Source organism: Medicago sativa, chromosome 8 (genome assembly GCF_051527215.1).
Source record: "Medicago sativa cultivar Bolivia chromosome 8, Bolivia_mono, whole genome shotgun sequence".
Taxonomy (NCBI): domain Eukaryota; kingdom Viridiplantae; phylum Streptophyta; class Magnoliopsida; order Fabales; family Fabaceae; genus Medicago; species Medicago sativa.
Window position 1 is genome coordinate 76532059 of NC_140756.1, and position 26308 is coordinate 76558366.

The 26308-nt window shown below is 33.3% G+C and overlaps 3 protein-coding genes across 13 annotated transcripts; 1 reads left to right on the plus strand and 2 right to left on the minus strand.

Moving 5' to 3' along the window:
• Nucleotides 1-364: 364 nt before the first annotated feature.
• On the minus strand, nucleotides 365-2476 carry LOC146901658 (phenylacetaldehyde oxime monooxygenase CYP71AN24-like). The gene is made up of 2 exons (XM_085738253.1): nucleotides 1880-2476; nucleotides 365-1148 (listed from the first exon to the last, which is right to left on the minus strand). The coding sequence occupies exons 1-2, from the start codon at nucleotides 2459-2461 to the stop codon at nucleotides 534-536; spliced, it is 1197 nt and encodes a 398-aa protein (XP_085594379.1). The 5' UTR covers nucleotides 2462-2476; the 3' UTR covers nucleotides 365-533.
• A 2837-nt stretch (nucleotides 2477-5313) lies between these two features.
• Nucleotides 5314-10585, minus strand: LOC146901659 (uncharacterized). Of its 11 annotated transcripts, none has more exons than XR_015023766.1 (7): nucleotides 10240-10564; nucleotides 9758-9807; nucleotides 9511-9570; nucleotides 9068-9130; nucleotides 8213-8291; nucleotides 6437-6520; nucleotides 5314-5819 (listed from the first exon to the last, which is right to left on the minus strand). XR_015023766.1 is itself a non-coding variant. In XM_085738258.1 (7 exons), the coding sequence occupies exons 1-5, from the start codon at nucleotides 10454-10456 to the stop codon at nucleotides 8250-8252; spliced, it is 393 nt and encodes a 130-aa protein (XP_085594384.1). In that variant the 5' UTR covers nucleotides 10457-10541; the 3' UTR covers nucleotides 5314-5819; nucleotides 6437-6520; nucleotides 8213-8249. The 11 variants fall into 11 exon arrangements, 7 of the variants coding, with proteins under 7 accessions (XP_085594384.1, XP_085594382.1, XP_085594386.1 ...); XR_015023767.1 differs by having other exon boundaries at nucleotides 8213-8294; XM_085738258.1 differs by having other exon boundaries at nucleotides 9550-9570; nucleotides 10240-10541.
• Nucleotides 10586-18890: 8305 nt separating this feature from the next.
• LOC146901660 (uncharacterized) lies at nucleotides 18891-20975 on the plus strand. The gene is made up of 2 exons (XM_085737071.1): nucleotides 18891-19247; nucleotides 19362-20975. The coding sequence occupies exons 1-2, from the start codon at nucleotides 18909-18911 to the stop codon at nucleotides 20973-20975; spliced, it is 1953 nt and encodes a 650-aa protein (XP_085593197.1). The 5' UTR covers nucleotides 18891-18908.
• The last annotated feature ends 5333 nt before the right edge of the window (nucleotides 20976-26308 follow it).

Consider the following 26308-nt stretch of genomic DNA (forward strand, 5'->3'; position numbering starts at 1 on the left):
TTATAGTTGAGAAGTTTCAGAGTACATGTAAGACGGTCAAGTTTGAGAGAGATGAGAAACTAACTTGCAACTTGCAATTGATACGTTGGCAATACGTCACTTCCGAGAAGTTCGTGACACCTACATTCGCGATAACAAGCATTTCTCTTTCTCAAAAATATATACAAAAGGTTTGAAGCCGGTTATTAATTACATAATCCCGACATACATTCTTGCGATACAAAGTGGTTTGTTAAATCGATGTTAAAAACAAATATTTATTTTCAATTGAATTTAAACATGTAATTCAAAACTGTCCAATACCAGCATTGAAAATTGGTGTAAAATCCACTTAATTTCTACACTAATGAAACCAATAACCACATACCTAAACATAAGATTTTTTTATTAATTTTATAACATGGAGAATACCACTTCATATAACTCTTATGCATCCAGCACACAAGACAACCTTGACCTTACAAAGATAAGATAATTGAAGTTACAACAATATATAATATATCACTTTGACCACGAAACACTTGGGAAGTAAGTTAAAATAAAAATGATATTGGTTTGAGTTGAAGTGGTTCTTTCTTTGTGAGAGCCATTCCAAATATCTCACTCATATCTATATCTTGCTCACCTGCATTTGTTTCAGGTAGTTTCCAATCGAACCAATAAAGAAGGTTAGCAATCACATATTCAACAACAGCTGTTGCAAAATTATATCCAGGACACCCCCTTCTCCCAAAACCAAATGGAATCAACTGAAAATGTTGACCTTTAAAATCAACTTGGTTATGTTCAAATCTCTCTGGCTTGAACTCTTCAGGGTTTTCCGAATATTTAGGGTCTCTTTGTATTGTCCATGCATTAAAATATACCATTGTTTTTGCTGGAATGTCGTATCCTTTTAGTTTCACGCTAGATATTGTTTCTCGAGGAACCAAAAGAGGAGTAGCTGGATGTAATCTCATAGTTTCTTTCACTACACACTTTAGATAGTGCATTTGATTGATGTCATTTTCTTCTACTTTTGATTTATTGCCTACAACTCTTCTTACTTCTTCTTGTGCTTTCTTCATTATGGAAGGATGCTTCACGAGCTCTGAAACTGCCCATTCTAATGTTGTTGCGGTTGTGTCGGTTCCTCCCACAAACATGTTCTAAAAATAGTGGAGAATTAATTTTTCTTTGATGAAACATTTCGATGCATGATCGTAGTACTTGCAAAAAGATGAAATAAAATTATTAAAGGTCGTAATAAACACATCTATAATCTCCTAACCATGTAATTAATATGCCATTTGGAAAACTCAATAGACATATTATAGGATAACAAAGTTGCATAAGGATAAATATGATAGATAGATCATAGATCTTGAGTAGAGATTTATGTAAGGTCTTATCCTATATCACGTTTTTAATCTGCGCCTTATAATTAAAAAAAATTAGATAGCATATATTCTTCTTCTTCTTTTAATAATATATATATTCTATCATATTCAAGAGATGTCAGTTTAATAGTAACAATCCCTCAAAAAAAAAGTTTAATAGTAACAAAATATGGTGTAACCATAAACAACAGGTTTAAATTCCACACGATTAAAAATCATTGTTAGTGTCATAGTTTATTTTTGTAGATAGACGAAATAACAATCGTTATCGAAAATTCACACATACAAGTGGATGAGTTGGGGTTGATTCATATCCCGATCATGACGTTCGACGTAACAATTTCGATATTTTTAAGACTTGCGAACTCTTTAGTGTCATAGTTATTAAATATTAATAATAATTTCTCCAACCCACTTCAAAACCAAGTATTAATTATGTGTGATTATATATATATGCGGGTGCGGAAAAAAATTTAAGAAGATAAAGGAGAGAAAAGTACCCCTAGAATTCCTTTGATATTATTATTGGAGAGCCGAAAGCCAAGCTTGCCATCATCCTCTTGGAGTTTACTCACCAATTCCTCAACTACATCTTTTCTAATTTGATGAAATGATTGGACACTTTTCATGCTCAAAAGTTCTAGGACACATATTTTTCTTTTTTGTCTCCAATTTTCTCCATAATGTGTAAAACCAACATCCGTTCCTGCGTAGAATAAGATTTTTGAAGCTGTAGTTTGGGCTCGGTTTGAAAAAGCTAGATCATGAGTATTCATGATTTCCATGGCTACATCTGCCGATGAAATCACTAAAGTTTGTCTTTGTCCCAATTGCAACATCATTATGTTTCCATATTTGCGTGATAGGTCTCGAAGAGAACGGTATGGAAGTGTGCCTAGCTGATGAAGATTACCGATGATGGGTAGTTTCGGTGGAGACGGAGGCTGATTTGTATTGGTTTTGGATTTTCTAATTGCAAACTTAAACACAATCAGCACACTTAAAAGGAAGAAAAGAGATAGAGAAAAGGGTGAAGAAAGAGCTCCTTTAATTTGTTCATTTGACCATATTTTGAGAGCCATTGTTTTTCCAAACACATCTTGGAGGGAGGGTCAGGCACTACATATATATAGCATATGAAATATAAGAGCCATAGAATGAGATCATTAAATTCCTTTTTTTTTTTTTTTTTAATTCCTAGCTATTTATTTTATTTTATATTATTGTTATAATTACTAGCAAAAAGATAGACACTCACGTGTTCGTCTCTCTACTCTTTTTTATTGTGTTAATATGTGTAAATTATAACGATATTTTAGATAAAAGAATAAATAAAATAGTTTAATTGAAGAGTAAAATAAATAATGAAAAAGTCATCCTAAAATCATGTATTTTAAGCCAATTTTTTTTTTATATATAGTATATCTAATTGTTAAATCTTATAACTATTCCTTAAAAAAAATGTTTGAACTATTGTTTCGTAATTATTCAATTTTATTTTTCAATATGGAGATCTAAATATTACTGTAAATTAATTATAAAAGTAATTTCTTTCTTAAAATAGTTTTGCTTTCATTGAATCTTAAAACAATTTCAAAGTTAACTATTTTTAAGAAAATGGTTTTGCTCTTTTGCTCCCAACCACGATGCAAAATAAAATATAACAAACAATATGTGCAACCATTTCAAAAGTTTGGCAAGGATGTGATGCCTGCCAACAAATTTGAGTCAAGGAGTGCAGTCTAACAATTTTGATATTTGTTTGTTGAGTTAGAATCTGTGGATGTAATATACTTTTTGTAATGATGTTTATATACCATACTTTAGGGGACCAACATATATTTATTTTTTCACAAAGAATATGCATTTATATATTAAATAACATATTAGCTTTAAAAATAAAGTAGTGTGTTTACCAAACAATTTAGTTCAATTAACTAAAGTTTCACCAGATGATAAAGGATTACCAAGATCCACGATCCTTTTTTCGTGGGAACAAGAGGGTTAAACAAAACAAAAGTGTGAAAGAGTGCCGATTAATTTTGATTTGCTCGAAATTCTAAACGTTTGATATACTCCCTCCGTCCTTATATCTAAACACTCGTTTGACTTTATTTTTGTTCCTAAATGTAAACTCCTTTTCAAATTGAGTTCGGGTATGCTCCATTTAGGCTAAACTCCATTTACTCCATTTAGGGTTTGGATGCAAGACATGTGGCAAAAAAATTTCTAACGGTTGAGATTTTAAATTAAAAAACAATAAAAGGTTGTTGTGATATGAGAGAAGAAAGGAACATGATTTTGTTTGTTATTATTATGTATTTTTATTAAACAAATATTTGCTTTTTAATTAAAAATCTCAACCGTTAGAATTTTTTTTGCCACATGTCTTGCATCCAAACCCTAAATGGAGCTTAACCTAAATGGAGCATACCCGAACTCTTTCAAATTACTAGGTGCATTTATTATTTTTTTCCTAAACATACCCCTATTTAATACTACTAACTTGTCTTGAAATATGAATAGTCAAATTTAATACACATACAAATAAAGGATAATTTGGTAATATTAATAAAAAAAGCAGACACATTAATTACAGTGACAACTTTTCTTAAGAAATGTGAAAAAAAACAAAGAGGGGTTACATTAAGGGACGGAGGGAGTATTTTCTAATAATTTTAAAGTCAATGGCTGTGTGTCTATGTATGTGTGTGTAATTCCCACCATCCCACAATATATGTCATTCTAGTCAATTTTTTTTCCTTTTTTATAAGTGATTTTACATTATCAATGAAGTATTAATACATTTTTTCTACTATATCATTTACTAATTGTTACTCTTGTTTTTTCAACTCTTTTAATTTACTTTTTATATATCGTTAATGAAAGAAACTTTTGCAAAATAACTCACAATTAGTTAATAAAGCTTATTTTGTTTCCCTCAAAAAAGCTTATTTTGTTGTAAAGAAAATAGTATTTTCTTAGTAAATTTACTAACGATTAATATATTTTTTTAAGGAAAATGTGTATATCTTACTATCATATTTGCCTAAAAAAAACTTAAAATCACTTTTAATATGAGTTCGGGTATCACATAATTGCATTGTAAAGTTAGTTAGATTAAATGTGAATTTCATCGCAACTCTTTTTAGAACAAAAAATAATTGTTAGATCAAAACATGTCAATTGAATATCCCACGATCATTTACAAAAAGAAAAGTCTAACAAGCCTATTAAGGAGCTTAGGAATGGTTGCAGCAGAATCTCAGACATGTGAATGGAGCATATATTAAAAATAATCATCTAACTTTTGGCACCATTTGGTGCATCTCGTTGAATAAAAATCAACATATTTTTGCAGGTAAAGCTTTTGATAAACATGTATTATGCAATTAGGCAGTCTTATTGCATCAAAAGATGTTATTGTAGATGTCTCTCAAAGATAAGGTTATGGTACGTAAAGGGCAATTGTATAGAATTGATCAATTAATTATATTAATTTGTACATAATTGTAAGGGATAAATTAATATTTTTTAACAGTTTTTTTACGGACCCAAATTAATGATTTATTATTAATTTTGATGTTGAGTAGCAAGTCGCAAGTTAGGAACTAATCTTTTCAAAAGAAAAAAAAAAATCAAAAGGATCTAGTGGTATACGTTCTTATTTCGTCACATTATATTAAAACCTTTTCCAACTTAGTAGGTCTACGATTCAAGCTAACGGCTAGCATTATTTGAAAAAGAAAGTAGGTTAGATTGGGTTGTTTGAAAACGACTGTTTCCTGCCCTTATTTGGGTCATGTTATATTCAAAACTTTTTCAACTTAGTGTCTGTTTGGATACTAGTATTTCCACCCGTGCAACGCACGGGCAAACAATCTCTTCGATACATTTATCATTTGTTACTGTTATGACACGAACTTACAATATGTTATAGTAATAATAACATTTATTGTCAATGTGTTAAAATCACAAATATTGCACAACCAAACATTCGGATATATCAATTACAAAATGACACTCAATTGAAAAGAGGTGTAGCAACACCTCACTATCAATGATAGCTTTAACATCTACTTTGTGGCTCCATATGTAACTATAAAGTAAATTAAAAGAAACGACGACGACGACGACGACAACAACAACATAAGAAAAAAAAACCAAATACATAAAGCCCCCCATATTTGAGAAATATACAACTTTGGACTTAATCTAATACCTATAGCCCCCCATGTTGAACTTAAATCAAATACATATAGCCGTCCGTGTTTGAGAAATATTTCATGAAAAATATTCCAAATTCTAATAATTGTCTTTAAAAAAAGAGAAAAACCTAAATTTAGTATGCATAAATTACTTATTTGCATAAGTCGAGTTATCACGTCAATGCTCCATGAACCTATGAAATGAAACATGTTGCACTTTCACTCCTAGTTCCTGCAATTACAACAAACTATTTAATTGCTAAAAAAAATTAATTACAATCATATACCATATTTGAGTTTTTGATATGAACTCAGTTGTAATAGCATTACACCCAATTAAACCTTGTAAGATTACTATAAGTCACTTTCACCAACATCACTAACCAAAATGCATCATAACAATTACCAATTTCTGATATAACTTGTTTGTTTCTTTCAAATTTTTAGATAAGTGTCTTTAGGAAGCCTTTTAGATATATGATATGCACACATTTGAGAGAATAAACATAGTGCAAAAAAATTAATATAGATGCATTTGAATAAAGAATCAAAAAAACAAAGTAAAAGTTGTTTCAAATAATACTATTTGATTATTGAATTTTGTTGCGAGTGTAAGTTGATTATAGATTCTTGCAAAACTCAAACAGTCAAAACCACAAATTCAAAAGATCAATTACACAAATTAAAAAGAAAATCTATATAACAAATAAAAAAACAACTTTTTAGATCTATTATATCACTCAGATATTTAGAGAGAGAGAGAGAGAGAGAGAGAGAGAGAGAGAGAGAGAGAGAGAGAGAGAGACTGAACACTCCAATAAGTGGAGCCTCCAGCAAGTGATATAGTACCTAGCCCCTTTGTTATGGATCAGAGCAGTGGTCGTAAAGCGTATCGTACATCGAAGCTCTTGGTATGATGATCTCTCAATGACCCTATATTCACAAACGAAAGAAAAGCATGACCTTAGACAAAAGCACCAAGAACATCAATTGATTCTCTTTAAGGGATATCCAAGAATAGCCTTATTGTGCTTTTCTTTCCAACAAAAATTTTAGCTACCAAGTAGAAACGATAAAAGAAAAATTGTGAATTTCATGTATATATAGTTTACACATTGACATATTATATGCATATACAATTCTATGCAAGATTGGTTTTGTGTTAATGATTTTTTGGACCATGTTTCTTTGTCCATAATAATAATATGAAAACTTTGCAAGAAAATAACAATGGAAATTGGATGGTCCTGACTTACATGGAACATAGACATTTTATCCATTGAAATATTGTGGAGTCACAGAGAAAATAACAATGGAAATTGGATGAGAAATGTTTGACTATTCAATCCTAAAATCGTGATCATCCATGGTTCATATGGTCACAAAATTTGCAGAAAAGTAATTTCTATTTATCCTAATAACAGGGGAAACGACTCATATGGGTCAAAACAGATTGAGAACATAAGCAATGAAAAAGCTTGTTGAGAATATAGCCCATAGACCAATAAATCACTATCCTAAACCACATCATAATAAACAAAACAACACAACCAAGGGACCAATCTAATAATATCAATGAAGCTTAGAAATACAACACTAAAAGCTACAAAACAATCACAGCAACTGTGCAGAAAAACCAGCCCCCAATGTCTGCAAAACCAGAGTCAAAACATGAATAATAAAAAATCCTCAAGTATTCAAACCAAGAAAACCAGAGCAGCAAGGATAATTCAGAACATTGAATCATGAAGAGGTTGAGCTATAAACCAAACCACAACTATAAGAGGCAGAAGTATCAAGCATTTGGAGAACTAAGTTTGAGGAAAAATCTGCCAACCATTCTGCAACTCTTTACTTTTTGAAAGTCATTTGTTATTCTAACGTAATAGTTCTTTTTATGCATCCACACAATAGATTTAATAATAGGAGCACATGGATGATAAGAAACACTTTTGTTTTTACCGGAAAGGATGAGTCACACTCTATCCACAATCTACATAGTTGTTTATCCTAAGCAATGATAAGGGCACTGATGATGCCCTATAGTTCTACCATGTTAAATAACAATATACTTTTTGAGTAAAGTTGTGGCCAAAATTGATTGTCTGAGCAGCATTTTCTTAGATATCTTGTAAGAGCATGTTTTTACATGACTGATTCTGTATACATGATTGTACAACTACTGGACATTCATAGACCGGTTGAGTATTTTCAGATATTATAGCACAATAATAAAGGATGCATTAGTATGTTGCTAGTAAAAACCACATATCTCAATTTTTTTATAAGCTCTCTCATCTAACTTCTCTATAGCAGATTAGCACCTATAACTCTAAAAGCTTATAAGAAACTTTTTTGTGAGTGAAGACTTGTTTCAATTGAGAAGCTCCATAAGTTAGAAGCTAATCCCAATTGAACCACATAGGCATATATCATTCTGTTGTTGCTTGTCAAATGGATTATGGATATCGTGTTTGCATAAAGGTCACAACTTAAAGCAACTAAAGTGTGGTTGGTATAGTGAAATTAATGTTCGTGTGTGGGAGCATGTAAAAAAAATACTCCTAACTTCCTAAGTGAAAGACTATATTTGATTTGATCTTTGTGAAATAAGCAAAAACAAACCTTCAGAATTTGTCATTTCTTTCCTTAGCTTGTGCTATTAACTCACTTGATTGTACTCAATAATTTTTTTATTATTTGGCTGCTACATGGAAAATAAACCATCAACGAACATTGAACCAATCAATCTTGAAGAGGCACAAAGCAGAGCTCAGTTACAGCCACTGATCAACATTGCTACAGAAAGGAAAATCGCCCAAACATATTTGGAAATAGACCAAACCAATGTTTGCACCATTGCTATAAAAAAAATTAACAACTAAACTATTCAGATCTAATTCTTTCAAAAAAAAAAAAAACTATTCAGAGCTAATATGACATTAAGGTTTTGTCATGCTTTTGTGTTCCGTTGCTAAAACTTTATCAAGAGATTTCTGGTAATTCTTGGAATCAATTTTAGTCCAAACTTTACTTAAATCAACATGATATTAAGGTTTTGTCATGAAGGTGGGCTTTGGTGTTGGAATGGTGTTGGAATCCGAGGGAGTGCCTCTTTATTTTTGCCACTGAAAATCATTTTAAGCCACTGAAAATCAATTTCTAACAAATATATGAAGTCAAAATCAACTTCTCTATATTTAAGCCACTGAAAATCAATTTCTAAGGCCTGATGTTTATCAACAAATTAAGCTGAACCTGGTTTGTGCATGTATATTATAACAGTCAAATCCATTGTATAATTGCATTTATTTCTTTCTAATCTTTCACACGTTATAAAATCAGATTTTTTCAAAAGCTACAAAATCAAACACTAAAAAAACCAATTTTAATTTTTATCCATCTTTTACTGCATGAAAATGAAAATAAAAAATCATACATCATATAAATTAAAGCCATGATTAAAAACCAGGATTATACCTTCAGTTTGATTGCCTCCCCAATATCATTTATTTGAACTCTTTCAAACTTGATGCATAAAACCTATCAACAAATAAAAACAGAGATTAAAAATTGAATAAAACCTGTCATCATATATTTATTTAGTCAAAATTGCATGCCTTCCATATTGGGACAAAGAGTAATTGGAACAAACCAATCCAAACAAAAGGGTCATATATTTTTACCCAAATTAAAACAAAACAAATTCAAATCAAACAAAACATAATCAAAATCTTCAGGACCATCTAAAACTAACAATATCATCCATTTTCTTATATACAAAGTCAATGGAAGGGAAAAACATAGGCAGTTCCTCAAACACCATGTGAGTGCTCAACTTCACAAATAAAACATTCAACTTCAAAATTCAGTCCATTAAACTATAAGATGTCGTGAGAAAATAATGAAAGAAGAAAACTCACCGTTGAAGACTATAGTATAATTGGCAATTTAAAACTCACCGTGGTTTTGTTCCAATAGTTCTGAAACGGAAAGAGGAAAACGAAGAAACTCAAAACATTGAGGATTAAATGCAAAAAAGAAGGAAGACAAAGATATGGAATGAACTTATATTTACAAAATCATAAAGTAACTAAAATTACGAATAAAAAAACCAGCCATTCAAATATAACGAATATTCATAAGAGATATAACAGGACAATGTGAAACCTGGAATTGTAAAGATGTGAGATTCTGAAATTGCATCCACGATTTTTCTTCTGCAAAAATCAAAACTCAAACTATTCTATATCAATACTAAAACTAACGATATCATTCATTTTCTTATTGAGACATATTCTCAAACAATTTCAGTGCTCAATTTTACAACAAAAAACAAATCAAATTCAGAACCATGTAAAAATAAAACAAATTCAAAAAAATATAAATACTTGACTTCATTAGATCACAACAACCCAAACAAAAACCATTTCTTTAACAAAAGCCATTAACAAAAAATAAACCAACTTACAGTCAAAATTACATCCTAATTTCAATCACTCATTCAACATTCATATCAAAATTAAGCATAATCCATTAAAAAATCCCAAATAAACTAAAACTAAACATTTTTTCAAGCAATAAAACATTAAAAAAAACAGAATATGAAATTAGGGTATCCATATCAAGAAAAAATTATAAATGATTTCTACCTGATTTAGGGTTTACAATGTTGAAGCTGAAGAAGCAGCTGAAGGGAGACGAAAAAGAGGGTTTACCATGTTCAATCCTCTTGCCATATGTGATTCTTGTTTCAATCATAATGTTGACGGAAACAGAGAGGTGGGAAACGAAGAAGATTGAACAATTAAAGAGAAGATGGTTAGGGGATTTTAGGTGATTTGAGTTTTGAGGTGAACATTGATTCATGATTTGAGAGTCGAAAAAATGTGAGCGACAGAAGAAGTTGTGAGGGAGTGAATGAGCGTGAAAGAAAAATTGTGATACTGAGAGAGAAAGTGAGGAAAAAAAGGAAATAGTTTTAGAGTGAATGAGAGAGAAAAGATATAGAAAGTGATGATTGTTGGGATAAGAGAAAAAGTGGGAGGGAAAGAAGGATTTAAAAAATTTTGAATTTTGAATTGAAGGGGGAAAATGTGTGAGAATGATATTTTATTGTTTGTAGTGTATGAATGCTTAAAGTGGCAAAAATAAAATTATTTTGTAATGGTGATGTGACATGAAGGGGCTTGAGGATGTGGCACATTGGATTGATGCAAAAAAATTTCCTATTTTTTTCTTCACATTTGTATATTATTAAGATTAAGATTAAGATTAAGATTAAGATAAGATGTGTTTTGCAGCACCAAACCCGAGTTTCAGCCACAAAACGCGATTTGGGTCAAATCTTAGATGTTTGGATAATTAGCAAAATCGAATCCCTAAAACGTGATTCTAGCCCCAGACGGTAGATGCGAGTTGATAAGAAGCTACAATTTCAAAATTTTGTGTGTGCTACAATATGTTGCTGCATGATTTCCAGATTTCCAGACGGCAAACGTGATTCTGCTGTGTTTTCTTCATTGTTGCTTGCTACAATACGTTCGAGAGGTCAAGGAAGCAAGACCAGGCTTCTCATGTTGTTGCTTCAGAAAAGAAAGAGATCCGAATAAGCCCCATTCAAATTTTTATTTATTTTTTGTGACAAACCCATTTGATTATCTTTTACTTGTACTTAAATTTGACAATATTTTATTTAAGGAGAATGCTGACGAGTGTCCTTAGGGCATTGGTTAAAGTACTAAAAATAAAAAGTTTGTATTAAAAGGTTGTGTAATAATTGCATTGACTAAATGAACAACTTATATTTCCATGATAAAATCTCTTTTAATGGAATCCTTAAACAATGTCCTTACGACATTCGGTAGTAAAACCCTTTATTTAAAAAGACAACGTTAAAATAAATCAAATACTACCAAAAAGATATAAATGGAAAAATAAATACTCATTTATATATGTGAAATAATCATTACCCTCGTAAATATTGTCTAACAATAATTTTGTTGAATATAAATGAAATCTAATTTTAAATAAGCTAAAACCCATTTTGGTAATTACATATCTAGAATCAACTTTGACACAAACTATCCAAACAACATAAATTGGTAAAAATCACTTTTAATTTTGTGTATCGAAACATAAATCAATTCACATCTAACTCACTTTTAACTAAAATCAATTCTTTCAAACTCAATTTTATCAAAATTAATTCTCGTCACTGCCAAACCAAACACAGATTTAGTAGGTCTACAATTCAAGCAGACAGTTAGCATTATTTTATTTTCACAAACTAAGATGAACCATATACATGTTTTTTTTTTTTATAATCAAAATATTTATTAATACATTAAAAAAAGACTTATTAATAGAATTACAAGGAATACTCGAACCCATTAGAAATAGTCAAAATACAAATTTAAGACATTCATTTGGAATAGAAAATCAACTGAAAAAATTATGGCAATTAATTTTCTCACCTTATGAGTTTCTCGCGCGCCCTACTAAAATCCAAAATATTTCAACGTATTTTTGGAGGTTTTATGAAGTTTTTATGTAGTTTGAATTCTTCAAACTGTATAAGACGCGTGTGTTTACACTGATTTTTGGTAAACAACCGCTGGTTTAAACGTAGTTACTTGCAAGATCAACCAGTAAATCTTAGGAGCATATTTGTGCTTTTGTTGTTTCTAGGAAATTGTAAATGTTCTTGAAAGATTTAGATAAACAAAAATGATAAAAACAATCGAACGCAACCCAGTTGAATCCAATCGAAGTTTGTTAAGTAAAATAACTTTGAATTGCTCAAAAGAAACAAGTAAAATGTAAAGACATTTTAAAAGGACAAATGTAAATTGCATTGATTGAATGTAAATTGGTACACAGATTCATACATTGCAACTTGTGACTCGTTTCTCGCTTCCATACGGATAATTTGAGTGTAAGTTTTGTATGATTGAATTGTGACCACTTTTTCATCAGAAAAACTACTATTTATACAAGTAGAAGTAACTACCTAAATTCGAATTCAAACTTATAACTATAGAAAATTAACAAATCTTATCTGTTAAATTTGAATTTCGAACGCACTTCGGAGATGTCCTTATCCAAAATAACTGTCTCTCGATAAGTCTCGTTCGTGGAACCGGAACACGTGCTCCCAGCAAGCCCAACTTCGATAAAAAAAACCTCAGAGTTAACTTTTCTATTTCTTCGATGATAAGGTTGTTATACCCTAATTTTGGACCTAAAAATACTGACTCAATTCTTCTTTTCTTGCATGTTAAAACCATCCAAAGGATTTTTCTTACATTTCAAGTCATTTGAATTTGTCTCTGATCAATTGCATATTTCTCTGCGTTTTATTTCAATATTATTTGCAAAATTCATGAAAAAGGGTATTTTAGTCACTTCCTGCATTCAAACTCATTTTAGTCCTTGAAAATTGTTTGAATCTTTTCAATTGGTTTGTATAAGTCCTTGTTTCAATTCCATGTTAAAATCCATTTCAAAAATCACACTTGAAGTCATTTTGAGTCAGTTTAGCCCCTAGGGGCATTTTAGTCATTTCCTATGTTAAAATTTCTTTCAATCTTTGAAAAATTGTCCCTGAGTCCTTTCAATTGGTTTGAATGAGTTTTTGTTTAATTCCATGTCAAAATCCATTTCGAAAATTGCATCTAAGTCGTTTTGAGTCAGTTTAGCCCCTTGGGGCATTTTAGTCATTTCCTGTGTTAAAACTCCTTTCAATCCCTAAAAATTGTCTGAGTCTTTTAATTTCCTTGTATAAATTCTTGCTTTAATTCCCTGTTAAAAAACCATTTTAAAAATTGCATTTGAGTCATTTTGAGTCATTTTAGTCCCTAGGGGGCATTTTGGTCATTTCACACAAAATTTTGAATGAGAGAGGTTACTTTAAAGTACCTCATTTATGTAGTTGGTTCATTTTAGTCCGTTTGTTGATTTTATTTTTGGGTTCACTTTACGTTATTTTCAAAATTACATTTTTTAACCAAATTTTATTAATTTTTGCATTTTAGTCCTTTTGTTATTTTGCACTTTAGTCCTTTGTTTTTAGTTAATTGCAGATCAGTCCAAAGAGTTAGTTATAGGTCCAGGTCCACATGGCATTTTTTCATTGGTTCAGAATCACTGCAAGGCACCTATAAAAGCAAGCCAACTCATCATTGAGTCAGAATCACACTATTCATTCTGCCAAATCATCACAAACAAGATTTTTCATTCTCTCTCCTCCATTCACAGATCAAAACCGAAAACTAGCCACAAATTCTCAAGAACATTCAACAAATTCTGGAATCTTCATCATCAAGATTCATCGCCACCGAACCCTAATCCTCAAAAATTCCAGAATTCATCGAACTACCACTATCATCACTGTTTCTTGCTTCCGTCAATTCACAAATCGCAACAACAACTCACTGATTCATCACTGGTTTCACGAATTCGTTGATATCACCAATCCAAAACGTGAATCACGAATTCCAGCATATCAACTTCGTTGGAATCATAGCAAAAACGAACAACAACAGGAATCAATCGAAGCAAATTAAAGAGGAGCAAAACGCGAACGGGAGTCTTAGCACCGTCGCAGATTCGCACAGAAAACAGTGAAGGTATTTGTTCTCCTTGATTTAGATACTCATGTTTAAAAGCTTAGATCTAGGTCATATCTTCGATTTTCTTTGAAAAACGTTTGAAGATTTGAGAAGAGGAGAAGAAAAGGAGTGGTTTCCATAAAAAAAAAATTTTTAAAAAATAGCTTAAGCTCTTCCGACGCGGTGGCTCCGTCGCCGAAAACCGGCCGGCCGCCGCGTCGGAACTCTTTTCTTCTTCTTCTCCGTTCGACCTGTCCTAGAGAGAGAGGGAGAGAGTTTGCAGGCTTTAGAGAGAGAAAGGAGGGTTTGGAATGAGGTCCAAACCGGTTCCCAGGCTTATATAGGGTCTGGACCGGGTTGACCCATTCCTGGACCGGTCCATTCTCTTCCCAAGCCCAATATGCGTTTTTCACTATTCTGTGTGATTGTTGCTATGTGAACCCCCCTTTCATGTTCGTTTTATTGATTTCTTGCTCACTGCACCCCCTGAACATGTGATTTGTTACTAAAAAATTCCAAAAAAACTGTGAATGTCTTTCTTGCTATTTTGATTGGATCTTGATGCTGATTGCATGTTGAATCTTGATCAAAATTGTATGAAAAATATTTTGTACTCTTGTTAATTCAATGTTTTAATTCTTGTTAAAATTTTGTTAAAAGCTTCTAAAAGTTTGTGTGAGTTTTTGTGTGGGTAATTTCAGCATTTGAGACCTATCTCTTGGAAAGCAATTACATGTAAAAATTCATTTCCAAAATATGTAGGATATATTCTTGTTTTTGCTTACTTTTTGTTAACATTCTTGTGAAATTGTGATGTGATTTTGAGTTTGGATGTTGGTACAAAATTGTGGCCTTGGATATGTGACTTTGTGGAGTGAATTTGCCTATTAAATGTGATGTATACTTGCTGTTTTGGTATAGTTTTTTGTGAACCTTGTGTTTGGTAAATAATGTAAAATAAAAGTGCATAAAGAACTTGAAAATCTTGTAAACTTTGGCATAGTTAAATCCTTAGATTCTCATGTTGGTTTTCTTGAAACAAGTCATTCAAAATTTCTCCAATATTATGAGAATCTAGGCATCAATCTAGTTTTAGTTTTGCATTAAATTTCAAGTTCTTTTATCACTTTTTGTCAAGCTTGTTGGTTTACTTTTCTTGCAAGTTATAATAGCTTTACTATGCATTTTTGCTGCTAGTTTCTATTTCACTCATGCTACTAACCCTTCTTGTTTCATGTCTCATTCCCATAGCATTTCACATCATACTTTCATCTCTTATTTCTTGCACTTTAATTTCTTGCCGTTTAAATTCATGCAAAGGTTAGAATGTAAAACTTAGGGATTTTGTAATATTTTTCTTATGCTTTTAAATTCTTGCAAGACCATAGCATGTAAACTAGGGCATATGTAAAAGACAATGGACTCTAATGATGTACACCGACACAAGCACCGACACATGCACACATATCACATGGTTACTTTAGATATATGCTTAGGGAATATATGTTTAGATGTATGCCTAGGAATCGCGATACTTAGAAAAATTCTCTTTTCCAAAAAATATGAACAACATCACTCAAATCATTTTCTAAATAAACTTTGGGATCAAAATCCCATTGATTTTCCCTTTATTTTCTTTAACAAAAATCCTAATGAATTCTAATGATACTTGGACTCTCTTTTGCAAAATGAACTAATCCCACCTCACATTTTTCCAAGTCTTATGCCCTTGAGGCCTCTCTCTCTCTTATTCTTCAAAAATCCCATTTTCAAACTTAAAATCAATCAACAAAAACAAAAAACATTTGTTTGGAAGAGAACTACGGTGGATTTGATCCCTTAAAAGGATACGTAGGAAAGGAACCAATATTCCTTCAATTCAAATAAAATAAAAATTCAAACATCTTCTTCTCCCTCCAATTCTTGACTTAGTAAACCCTTAGGTGTAAATATCACTTTTCAAATAGCATTTAAAAATAAAGCGCGCGCGTAGAAAGCAAAGACGGTTCCTATAGGATACTATAGTTGCTATAGGTGCCTAACACCTTCCTATAGCAAAACCAACTCCCGGACCTCGATTCTCAAAGGTTTTTCTTATTTTTCCTTCCCAAGAAAAAAATGAGATATCAAAGGTTAAAAAGGTTCAAACTTAATCAATGTTTGACACCTATAAAACCAAGATAAAACAGCTGGCGACTTCACTGGGGAGATTCGAGAGTTACGCCTAGTCTTTATTTCCACGCTTGCGCTTTCGTTTTTACTTGCTTCCTTTTGCTTTCCTATGTGAATAAATGTTTAAATTCTTGCAAACGTGTGGGGTGAGAATATCAAAAAGTCCTACACCCGGGCTGAGTGAAATTAGGATTTAGGGGGGATATAATCGACAATTCATTCCGAGGGTTGCCTCGTGTATTGGATTATGCGATCAATCCCACATAGCTGAGGCATTTTGGGGGTGATATTGTCGGCGAGTGTTGTCGCGTTTAGGCACTTTACTTATAATTGTTCTATGACGCTATGAACCGTAGATAACCAAACCCATCCATAGCCATTTTCTAGGATGTAGTGCGGAGGCTAAACCGAGTGTTGTCTCGAGTTTTAGTCGTCACGCGATACTACACTCAAGTTAGACCTTCTTACGGATAATCATGGAGCGAGTGTCGTCTCGTGACACCATGATATACGTCGGAGAGGTTGCAACTTGGGAACTTTTTAGAACCCGGTTACTATTATCCAAAGCCCTAGATTCACCGGACACCGTGTCCACCCATGACTCCTTGACTTTGAATCTCAACCCACCATGTTTTCTCCGTACTTGGACATAATCATGCATACATGCATACATGCATACATGCATAAACTTTTTCCATGCATTTATCGAAGGGCTTAGACAAATTGAATTTTTAAACATTGTAGGAATGGGGAAGACTAAGTCCTACAAGTTCAAGGAAGTGGATTTAGCTAGTTTGAGAGATTTGACACTCAAGATCGAGGATCCGACCGGTTTCTGACATCGTTACGGGGCCTTACTTACTCTTCTCCAGACTAATGTGGATGAGAAACTTGTACACACTCTAGCGCAGTTTTATGATCGAGACTATCGGTGCTTCACTTTTCCCGAATTTCAGTTGGTGCCCACACTCGAGGCTTATTCTTGCTTGATGGATCTATCTATTGTTAAGGGGGTACCTTTCGCGGGACTTGAGAATCCTCCTACTCCTCTGGTTATTGCCCGTGATCTTCATCTTAAGACTACCGATGTTTCCAAGAATCTTGTCACTAAGGCTCACATCCGAGGATTCACTTTGGAGTATTTACTTGAGAAAGCCAACCTCAAAACCACTTGTCAGGACACTCTTGAGGCTATTCTTGCACTACTCATCTATGGGCTTATTCTCTTTTCGAATCTTGATGGCTTCGTGGACATGAATGCTATTATGATCTTCCACTCCAAGAATCCGGTTCCTACTTTGCTAGCTGACACATACCATGCTATTCACGATCGATCCGACAAGGGTCGTGGATACATTCTTTGTTGTGTACCTCTCCTCTATAGGTGGTTCATTTCGCACCTTCCGAAGTCTTTCCATGATAATCTAGAGAATTGGACTATTTCATAAAGGATCATGGCTCTCACCTCTAATGAGGTGGTTTGGCTCACTCCCGCTGCTAGAGTCAAAGAAATCATCTTCGGTGGTGGAAAGTTTCTTAATGTACCTCTTCTTGGTACCCGGGGTGGAATCAGCTATAACCCAGAGCTTGCATTGCGACAATTTGGTTTCCCGATGAAAGAGAAGCCCCTCTATCTTGCTACATCTCCTAACTTCTTCCATTACTCCAATGCACTCACAGGAATAAGAGAAGATTTCATAGAGGCTTGGTCTAAACTTCGGAAGAAAGAGGTGAAGCATATGGGTGTGAGGTCCGGTGTTGCTCGTGAGGCCTATACTCAATGAGTGATAAACCAAGCCGAGAAGATTGGCATGCCTTACCTCGCCATGAGATTTGTGTCTGCATCCATTCCAACCATGCCTTTGCCTCTACTACCACCTACCCAGGAGATGTATCAGGAGCATCTAGCTATGGAGAGTCGAGAGAAGCAGCAGTGGAGGACTAGATACTATGAGGCTGAGAATTTGATCATGACTTTGGATGGAAAAGATGAACAGAAGACTCATGAGGTTTTGACATTAAAGAAAGAATTGGCTAAAGCTAGGAGAGAAATTGAAGAAAAGGATGAGTTGCTTATGAGAGATTCCAAGAGGGCTAGGGGTGCCCGTAACTACTATGCCCGATACTGCAATTATGAGTCTGAGACTGGGTCCGAGGATGATACTTCCATTCCCTATGCTTGAGGATTTTTGTTTCCTGTTGTTATTTCCAGTTGTTATTGATTGTTTTACATTTCAAAGTCTATCACTTGGCTTAGTATTTCAAAGGGAATTATCTTGTAAGACCTTGTGATATTTGAATGTTTCCGTTGTTTACAAATTTCTAATTTGTCTAAAACCCTTCGATAACACAAAAAGAGTCTTTTTGCATACGCATTAACACATTTCACGCATCATATACATTCATTGGTCACAAAAAAACTTCCCTCGTGCTCATTGCCTCCTGGTTCTTTTGCCGCAGTCTGAAAAGTGGCTCGTGCTCGTAAGGTTTACCAACCAGATAGAGTTCATCAAACAAGATTGTACAAGAGAAGAAACATGGCTAACTTTGAAGAAGAAAATGCTCAGCTCCGTGCCGAATTGGCTGCTATGAAAGAAGATCTGGCTAAGGCTCATGACGTTATGTCTACTATGATGGCTGCACAAGAACAACCAGCCACATCTGTTCCAGCTTCTACTGAAATGATTCCATCTATCCCATTCTCCACTGTGGCTTCTGATGCTCGTTTTGTCATGCCCAATGGGCGTCCCTATGGACTGTCAGCTTTCTATGCTCCTAATACTGCGGCTGGTATCTCCGATTTTGCTAATCAAGGACCGATTCCTGTGACAACTTTTGCTCCTACATCCACCTCTATGCCTCAAGTGACTACTGTTGTTACCGATCTCGTTGTACACACTGTGCAGCAGGTAATTGATGTTGATACTCCGCGCGGACAAGACCCTATAATGGAAGCTATGAGAGAACAGTTAAGAGAGCTAGCTGGAGAGCTCCGAGAGGTTAAAGCTAGCCGTAGGAACGGTGCTTCTGCTAAGGCTCGTGATTTATGCCTGGTATCCCGATTGGAGGTTCCTAAAAAGTTCAAAGTGCCAGATTTTGACAAATACAACGGATCTTCTTGTCCACATAACCATGTCATTCGGTACGTCCGAAAGATGGCCAACTACGCATATAATGATGCACTAATGATCCACTGCTTCCAGGATAGCTTGATGGAAGATGCGGCAGACTGGTACACTGGTTTGAGCAAAGACAATATCCATACCTTTGAGGAACTCGCTGCCGCTTTTGAAAATCATTATGAGTTTAACACCCGCTTGAAACGGAACAGGGATTCTCTTAAGTCTTTGTCTCAAAAGTCGGATGAAACCTTCCGTGAATATGCTCAGAGATGGAGAGGGGCAGCTGCCCGTGTTTCTCCTCGGCTTGATGAGGAAGAACTGACACAGACATTCCTGAAAACTTTGAAGAAGGAATATGTTGAAAGAATGATAGTCTCTGCTCCAAATAATTTCTCCGACATGGTTACTATGGGAACTCGTCTAGAGGAGGCTGTCAGAGAAGGTATCATTGTTCTTGAAAAGGGTGAGTCCTCAGCTAGCGCGTCAAAGAAGTACGGTAATGGCCACCATAAGAAGAAAGAATCTGAAGTAGGGATGGTATCTGGTAACCAGTCTACAGCTGTTGTCGCTCATATTAACGCTGCTCAGTTACCTTGGCCCTACCAACATATGCAGTATTCTCAGCATCCTTTCTTCCCACCATTCTACCAGCAATATCCTCTGCCACTAGGTCAACCACTAGTGCCCGTTAATGCCATTGCTCAGCAGGTACAACAGCAGCCTCCTGTTCAACAGCAACAGCAGCAACAACAGGGTCCTCGGCCCAAGACTTATTTTCCACCAATACCAATGCGATATGCTGATCTACTCCCAACTCTACTCGCTAAAGGCCACTGCGTCACCAGACCAGGCAAGCCTCCGCCTACGCCATTGCCTCCTAGGTTCCGGCAGGATCTTACATGTGAATTCCATCAAGGCGCTCAAGGCCACGATGTGGAAGGTTGCTATGCTTTGAAGTATGTTGTGAAAGATCTGATAGACAGAGGACGGTTGACTTTTGAAAATAGTGTTCCCCATGTTCTCGACAATCCACTTCCAAACCATGTTGCCGTTAACATGATCGAGGCCTTCGAAAGAGTTCGTGTTCCTCAGGAGGCTCCCATTTTAGATGTCCGTAATGTTGCTACTCCTTTGGTGCCACTACATGTCAAACTTTGCCAAGCTTCTTTGTTTAATCACGATCATGCTTCTTGTTCAGAATGTCTTCAAAATCCTATGGGTTGTTGTGTGGTACAAGGTGATATACAAAGCCTGATGGATAGCAAACATTTGATTGTCAGTGATGTTTGCGTGATTGTGCCAGTGTTTCATGATTCTCCTGCTGGAAGTGTATCTCAGAAAAGGGATGTCGAACCCTTAGTAATTAGGTTACCTGGCCCAGTATCTTATGCCTCTACGAAGGCAATCCCCTACAAGTATGATGCGACTATGATCGAGAATGGGGTAGGAGTGCCTCTGGCATCCCCAGCTATTTGTAAATGAATACTTAAATTCCCTTCATGTGAAATTATAGTAATACTTAAATTCCTGAAGGTAGTCTATTTGTAAATGAATTACCGCACCTTTGCATTTGTGTCTTGCCTCACTTTTGTGATTATACTGAAATTATGATAATAATCACGTAGATGATTTTCTTGTTAATTGTCGTGCAGTAAAATGTGTTCATATGTGTTGATATGCCAAAATAAGATTTAACTTGAACTTAAAAAGTTGACAATGTTTATATGATTTGAAGTGCATTGACAAGAGACATTCTTGAGAAATTTCTAATAAATATGCATGTAATTATGTTAGAATATAGCTGGTACCATGTTAAAAGTAAATGAAATAATTTGAAATTACTATATTTTGATGCAGAATCCATATATTTAACTAGTGATCAATGTGATCAAAATTTTTATGTTCATTCTATGCATATGTAAATTAAATACATGATGACTGCTTTAAAATCTTGTGTGTGAGTAAGCAGACTTTTTGTTTGGCTAATTATTTGAGTTAAATGAGTAGAATTGAGACATGTTTTCTAATGCTGAAATTTTATGAGTATATAATGTTCTTAATGTGATAGTTCATTTTAAAATGCTAGCATACTTATATTCTTGAAAGCAGATTGAGACTTTTCTTGAGCCATTGTATTAAAATAATTGAATGATGATAACACTTATTTAAAGAAAATTGAGAAGATATCTCATCAATTAATTTATGGTAGAATTATGTGACATTAGAAATACCATAAAATATTATATGGGGTATATTATAAATTATTCATTGTATTATTATAGTAATACAGTGATGTTTAATAAACTTTACTTATGTTATTTATGGGGATTTGTTTTTTCCATGGTGACAGTGTTGTTACTTAATTTTTTTTTTTGGTTACATAAAAATTATTCAAGTTGACTCTGCAAAATCTACACATTGCATTATATTAATCAAATGTGGGGAGTTTGCTGTCTGAAAGTTTTTTTAAGTAGACTTGAATAGTAACTTTATCTTTGGATTTAGTTTTCCCCTTGTGGAGATGTTGTCGCTTGGAATTTATCTAAGTAGACTTGATAAATCGTATTAAGGGAGTTGATTTGACAACACTTGTGATATTATTTAAAGAGGATGAACCATTGTATTCAAATAATACAATGATGTTAATTAGATATGAATCCAATGAGAATAAATAAATTTATAAGTTTATTTATTTCGTTGATGAATAAGTTGTCGTTTAGGAGACAACCAAACAGACTTAATTTATTGTGTAATCCGAGTTTATTTTTATAAACTTGATGAAATATGAGATTAATTGACTTAGAGACGTCTTAGTCAATATTTGTGAATTTAACGAATTCGTTGACAAAACCCCGGGAAGAAAAAGAAGGAAATGAGACTATGCCACTCGAAAACGACAAGTGATGGGAACCCAACCTTTATGATTGGAGATCCCATGAAAAAGGTTCAATGGGAAAAACAAGTCACTTGTTAGTTATGTTAGCACTAAATTGTTTTGTCCTTTTCCTATAGTGTTATGACAATGAAATGAGAAGTGCTAATTAAATTAAAACAAGAACTATGACCCGTGCTGACGCACGGGTCTTATTTTCATGTAGAAATTCACAATGTTACTTAAGCCAATATTATACAATAGAAGAATAAGTCATAATAATTAACGTACAATTGATTGGGTGTTATTTTATTTCCATTATACAATAATGCTAGTTAATGTACAATTGATTGTGTGTTATTTTATTTTCATTAAACAGTTGATTAATGCCACAATTAGTAGTTGGTGCATTAAATTTAATGCCACAATTAAAATAGAATTAATTTTTGATTAATTGTAACTTCCAATTTTAGCTACTGCAAATCAATATGATTAATTTCAAATGAAAAAAGTGTTATAGTGCAACTCAAAATATTTTTTGTGATGGGAGAATTGTTTCAAAAGATAACCTATTTCGAAATTATCTTATGCTTAAATACGTGTTTTTAACAGTAATATACTTTAAACTGTGTTCCTTGTAAAAAAAAGACGAAAATTGTGTTATAGTGCCGAGGTCAAAATTTTTTATGGTGGTATCCTTATTTTCTCAACATTAATCATTATAAAAATTACGTGCTCCTAAAATATTTTGGAATTCACGTGAATATGAAAAATACTTGCTAAAGCTTTGTTCCTAAAATATATAACGACATTGAGAAAATAATGCATGGTAAAATCTGAAAAGATCTCTTTAAATTAAAAAGAGAGGCGCTGCTTTTTTTTCTTAAAGAAATTTTCAACCGTGTGTCATTAATGCTAGTTAATATATAATTGATTAAAAAATATTCTACAATCATACCAGAAAGATACGCAACGTGCAAAATATATGGAGAACCTTAAAATATGGTGTCATCCCAATTTGACCTGAACCATATTATTTTAATTTGCAACCATTTTTTTAAATGAATTTGCAACTGTGTGTTATTAATGGAAGTTAATATATAATTGATTAATGGAGAACATTAAATATGATGCCATTTCAATTTGACTTGAACCATATTATTTTAATTTGCAACCGTGTTTTTTTTTCTTTAAGAAAATTTGCGACCATATGTTATTAATGGTTGTTAATATATATTTCATTGAAAAATATTCTATAATCATACCATAGAAATAAGCAACGTCCTAAATATTTCCGAATTCATGTGAATCTGAAATTACTTGCTAAGGTTTTTATTGTAATATATATAACAACAATGAGAGAAGGATGCAAGGTAAAATCTGAAAAGATCTCTTTAATTTAAATTAGCGTATATAAGAAGGCAAGATGATACTTCGTCACAATGATAGTCAAGAACTAAAGCATCATAGTTTTTGATTGACAAAACAAAAAGAAAGCATAAAAGATGAAGCATACTACACTCCATAAAAAGAAAACGCAAAGGAAAAAAACAGAAAGGAAAAACATAAAAATAAACTGGAAAATTCCATCAAAAATAAACCATCCGCACCCTCCAATCCTAAGATAAGAGAAACCCAAGCACCCAAGCTGATCCCATTAAAATCACGCAAGGATTTCCATCCCTTGGAGAAAAACACAGACCCATCAATTCTTTCAACCAACACCTCGAACTGATTGCTCTTTGCATCAATCAAAGTCGCAAATCATTGAACTCGGTCCCTAAAGTCGTTTGTGAACATGTTCGGTAGCATAACAGCCCCTTGATGCAACAAAAAAAAAACGATTAGAACCATTACAGATAACAAAAAAAAAATGAAACATGTTAAACAAAATCATCTTCACCTCTTCAACATCATACTCGACTATGTACGTCCTAAACTTCACACAATACTTGTTGATAGCACTTTCAAAGGATGAAGCTGGCTTTTTGAGCAAAGGACCTGCAACATCATAAAGGTTTAATAAATAGGAAAAGATATTAAAGCATGTCGTAATTGTGAGAAAAAATAACCGTAGCACCTGTCAAGCAGTGATAGGACATCAAAGTTTCATTACCACGACCCTCCACTGGAATCAACGATAGAATAATGGAAGGAGAAAGGAGGCTGATTTTATTATAGACTGATTTTAATATGCAAACCGTGTGGTTTTTTTTTAACTTGCAAACAGTGCTGTTTTTTTTTTTTTAATATGCAACCGTGTGACCTTTTTTTTTTTAAAGAAAATTTCAACCGTGTGGTTTTAATGCTAGTTAATGTACAATTGATTGGGTGTTATTTTATTTTCATTACGCAAACCGTGCGGTTTTCTTTTAATATGCAAAAGGTTCTTTTTTTTATATGCAACCGTGTGGGCTCCTTTTTTTTTTTTTAAGAAATTTTCAACCATGTGGTTTTAATGTTAGTTAATATACAATTGATTGTGTGTTATTTTATTTCCATTATACAATAATGCTAGTTAATGTACAATTGATTGAGTGTTATTTTATTTCCATTATGGAAACCTTGGGGTTTCCTTTTAATAGGCAAAAGGTGCTGTTTTTTTTTTTATATGCAACCGTGTGGGCTCCTTTTTTTTTTTAAGAAATTTTCAACCATGTGGTTTAAATGTTAGCTAATATACAATTGATTGTGTGTTATTTTATTTCCATTATACAATAATGCTAGTTAATGTACAATTGATTGTGTGTTATTTTATTTTCATTATGCAAACCGTGTGGTTTTCTTTTAATATGCAAAATGTGCTGTTTTTTTTATATGCAACCGTGTGACCTCTTTTGTTTTTAAAAGAAATTTTCAACCGTGTGGTTTTAATGCTAATCAATATACAATTGATTGTGTCTTATTTTATTTCCATTATACAATCTCCATTATGCAAACCGTGTGGTTTTCTTTTAATATGCAAAATGTGCTGTTTTTTTTAATATGCAACCGTGTGGCCTCTTTAGTTTTTAAAAGAAATTTTCAACCGTGTGGTTTTAATGCTAATCAATATACAATTGATTGTATCTTATTTTATTTCCATTATACAATTTTGTACGTAATTCACAGGTCTGATTTGGGATGACAATTAATACAGCAATCGTGTGTTATTCTATTTCAAAAATTAAAATATCATGCAATCATGTTATAAATAACAGTTACTACAACCTGTAATGAAATGACTTTATGGCGTGTATTAAAGGTGAGAAGATCAAGCTTCGACATAAATGTTTTAGAATGAGCGGGAAAATGCTAGCTTTAGGGTTAGGGTTAGAGTTAGCTTGACCCGACAAGCTTTAGAAAGTAAGATTTGAGGGTTAGGCTTTTAATGCCTTTAATGATTACCATAAGCCTTTAGGGTGGTGTGTGGTTGTAGCATGCACTAGATGGAATCACCTATATGAGTGTCAAGTGGGGCCGCTTGCATGAGACCGTGGCGGGTCTCTAGAGCACTCATGAAAATTAGACACGCGCACGGCCTAAATGCGCAACACAACGATTACACGAGAATTGTGGGGGTGCAATGTGATTGTGAGACCTCTAGCATACATCAAGTGTATTGGGTTCCATAGCTTGCTAAACCAATTCACTGTGTGTTAAGCCTCATTAGTCTACGACGGGTTCCATATCTTGCTACACCGTTCCGATGCAGTACACTCAAAGATGACTCAGGCTATATATATTTTTAATTTAAAACTTTTGAAATATGTGGGGGATTGTTGTATATTTGAGATATTTCAAAAGTTATTTTATTTTATTATAAATAAATGTTTTAATTAATTTTATTGAGAAAATTAATCTTGGTGACTTTTGCATAAGAAGATCATTTTGACAGAATCACACGTTGGCATTTTACCACAATTTGTGTAACTTCTTTAGAAATAAACTACCTATTTAATAG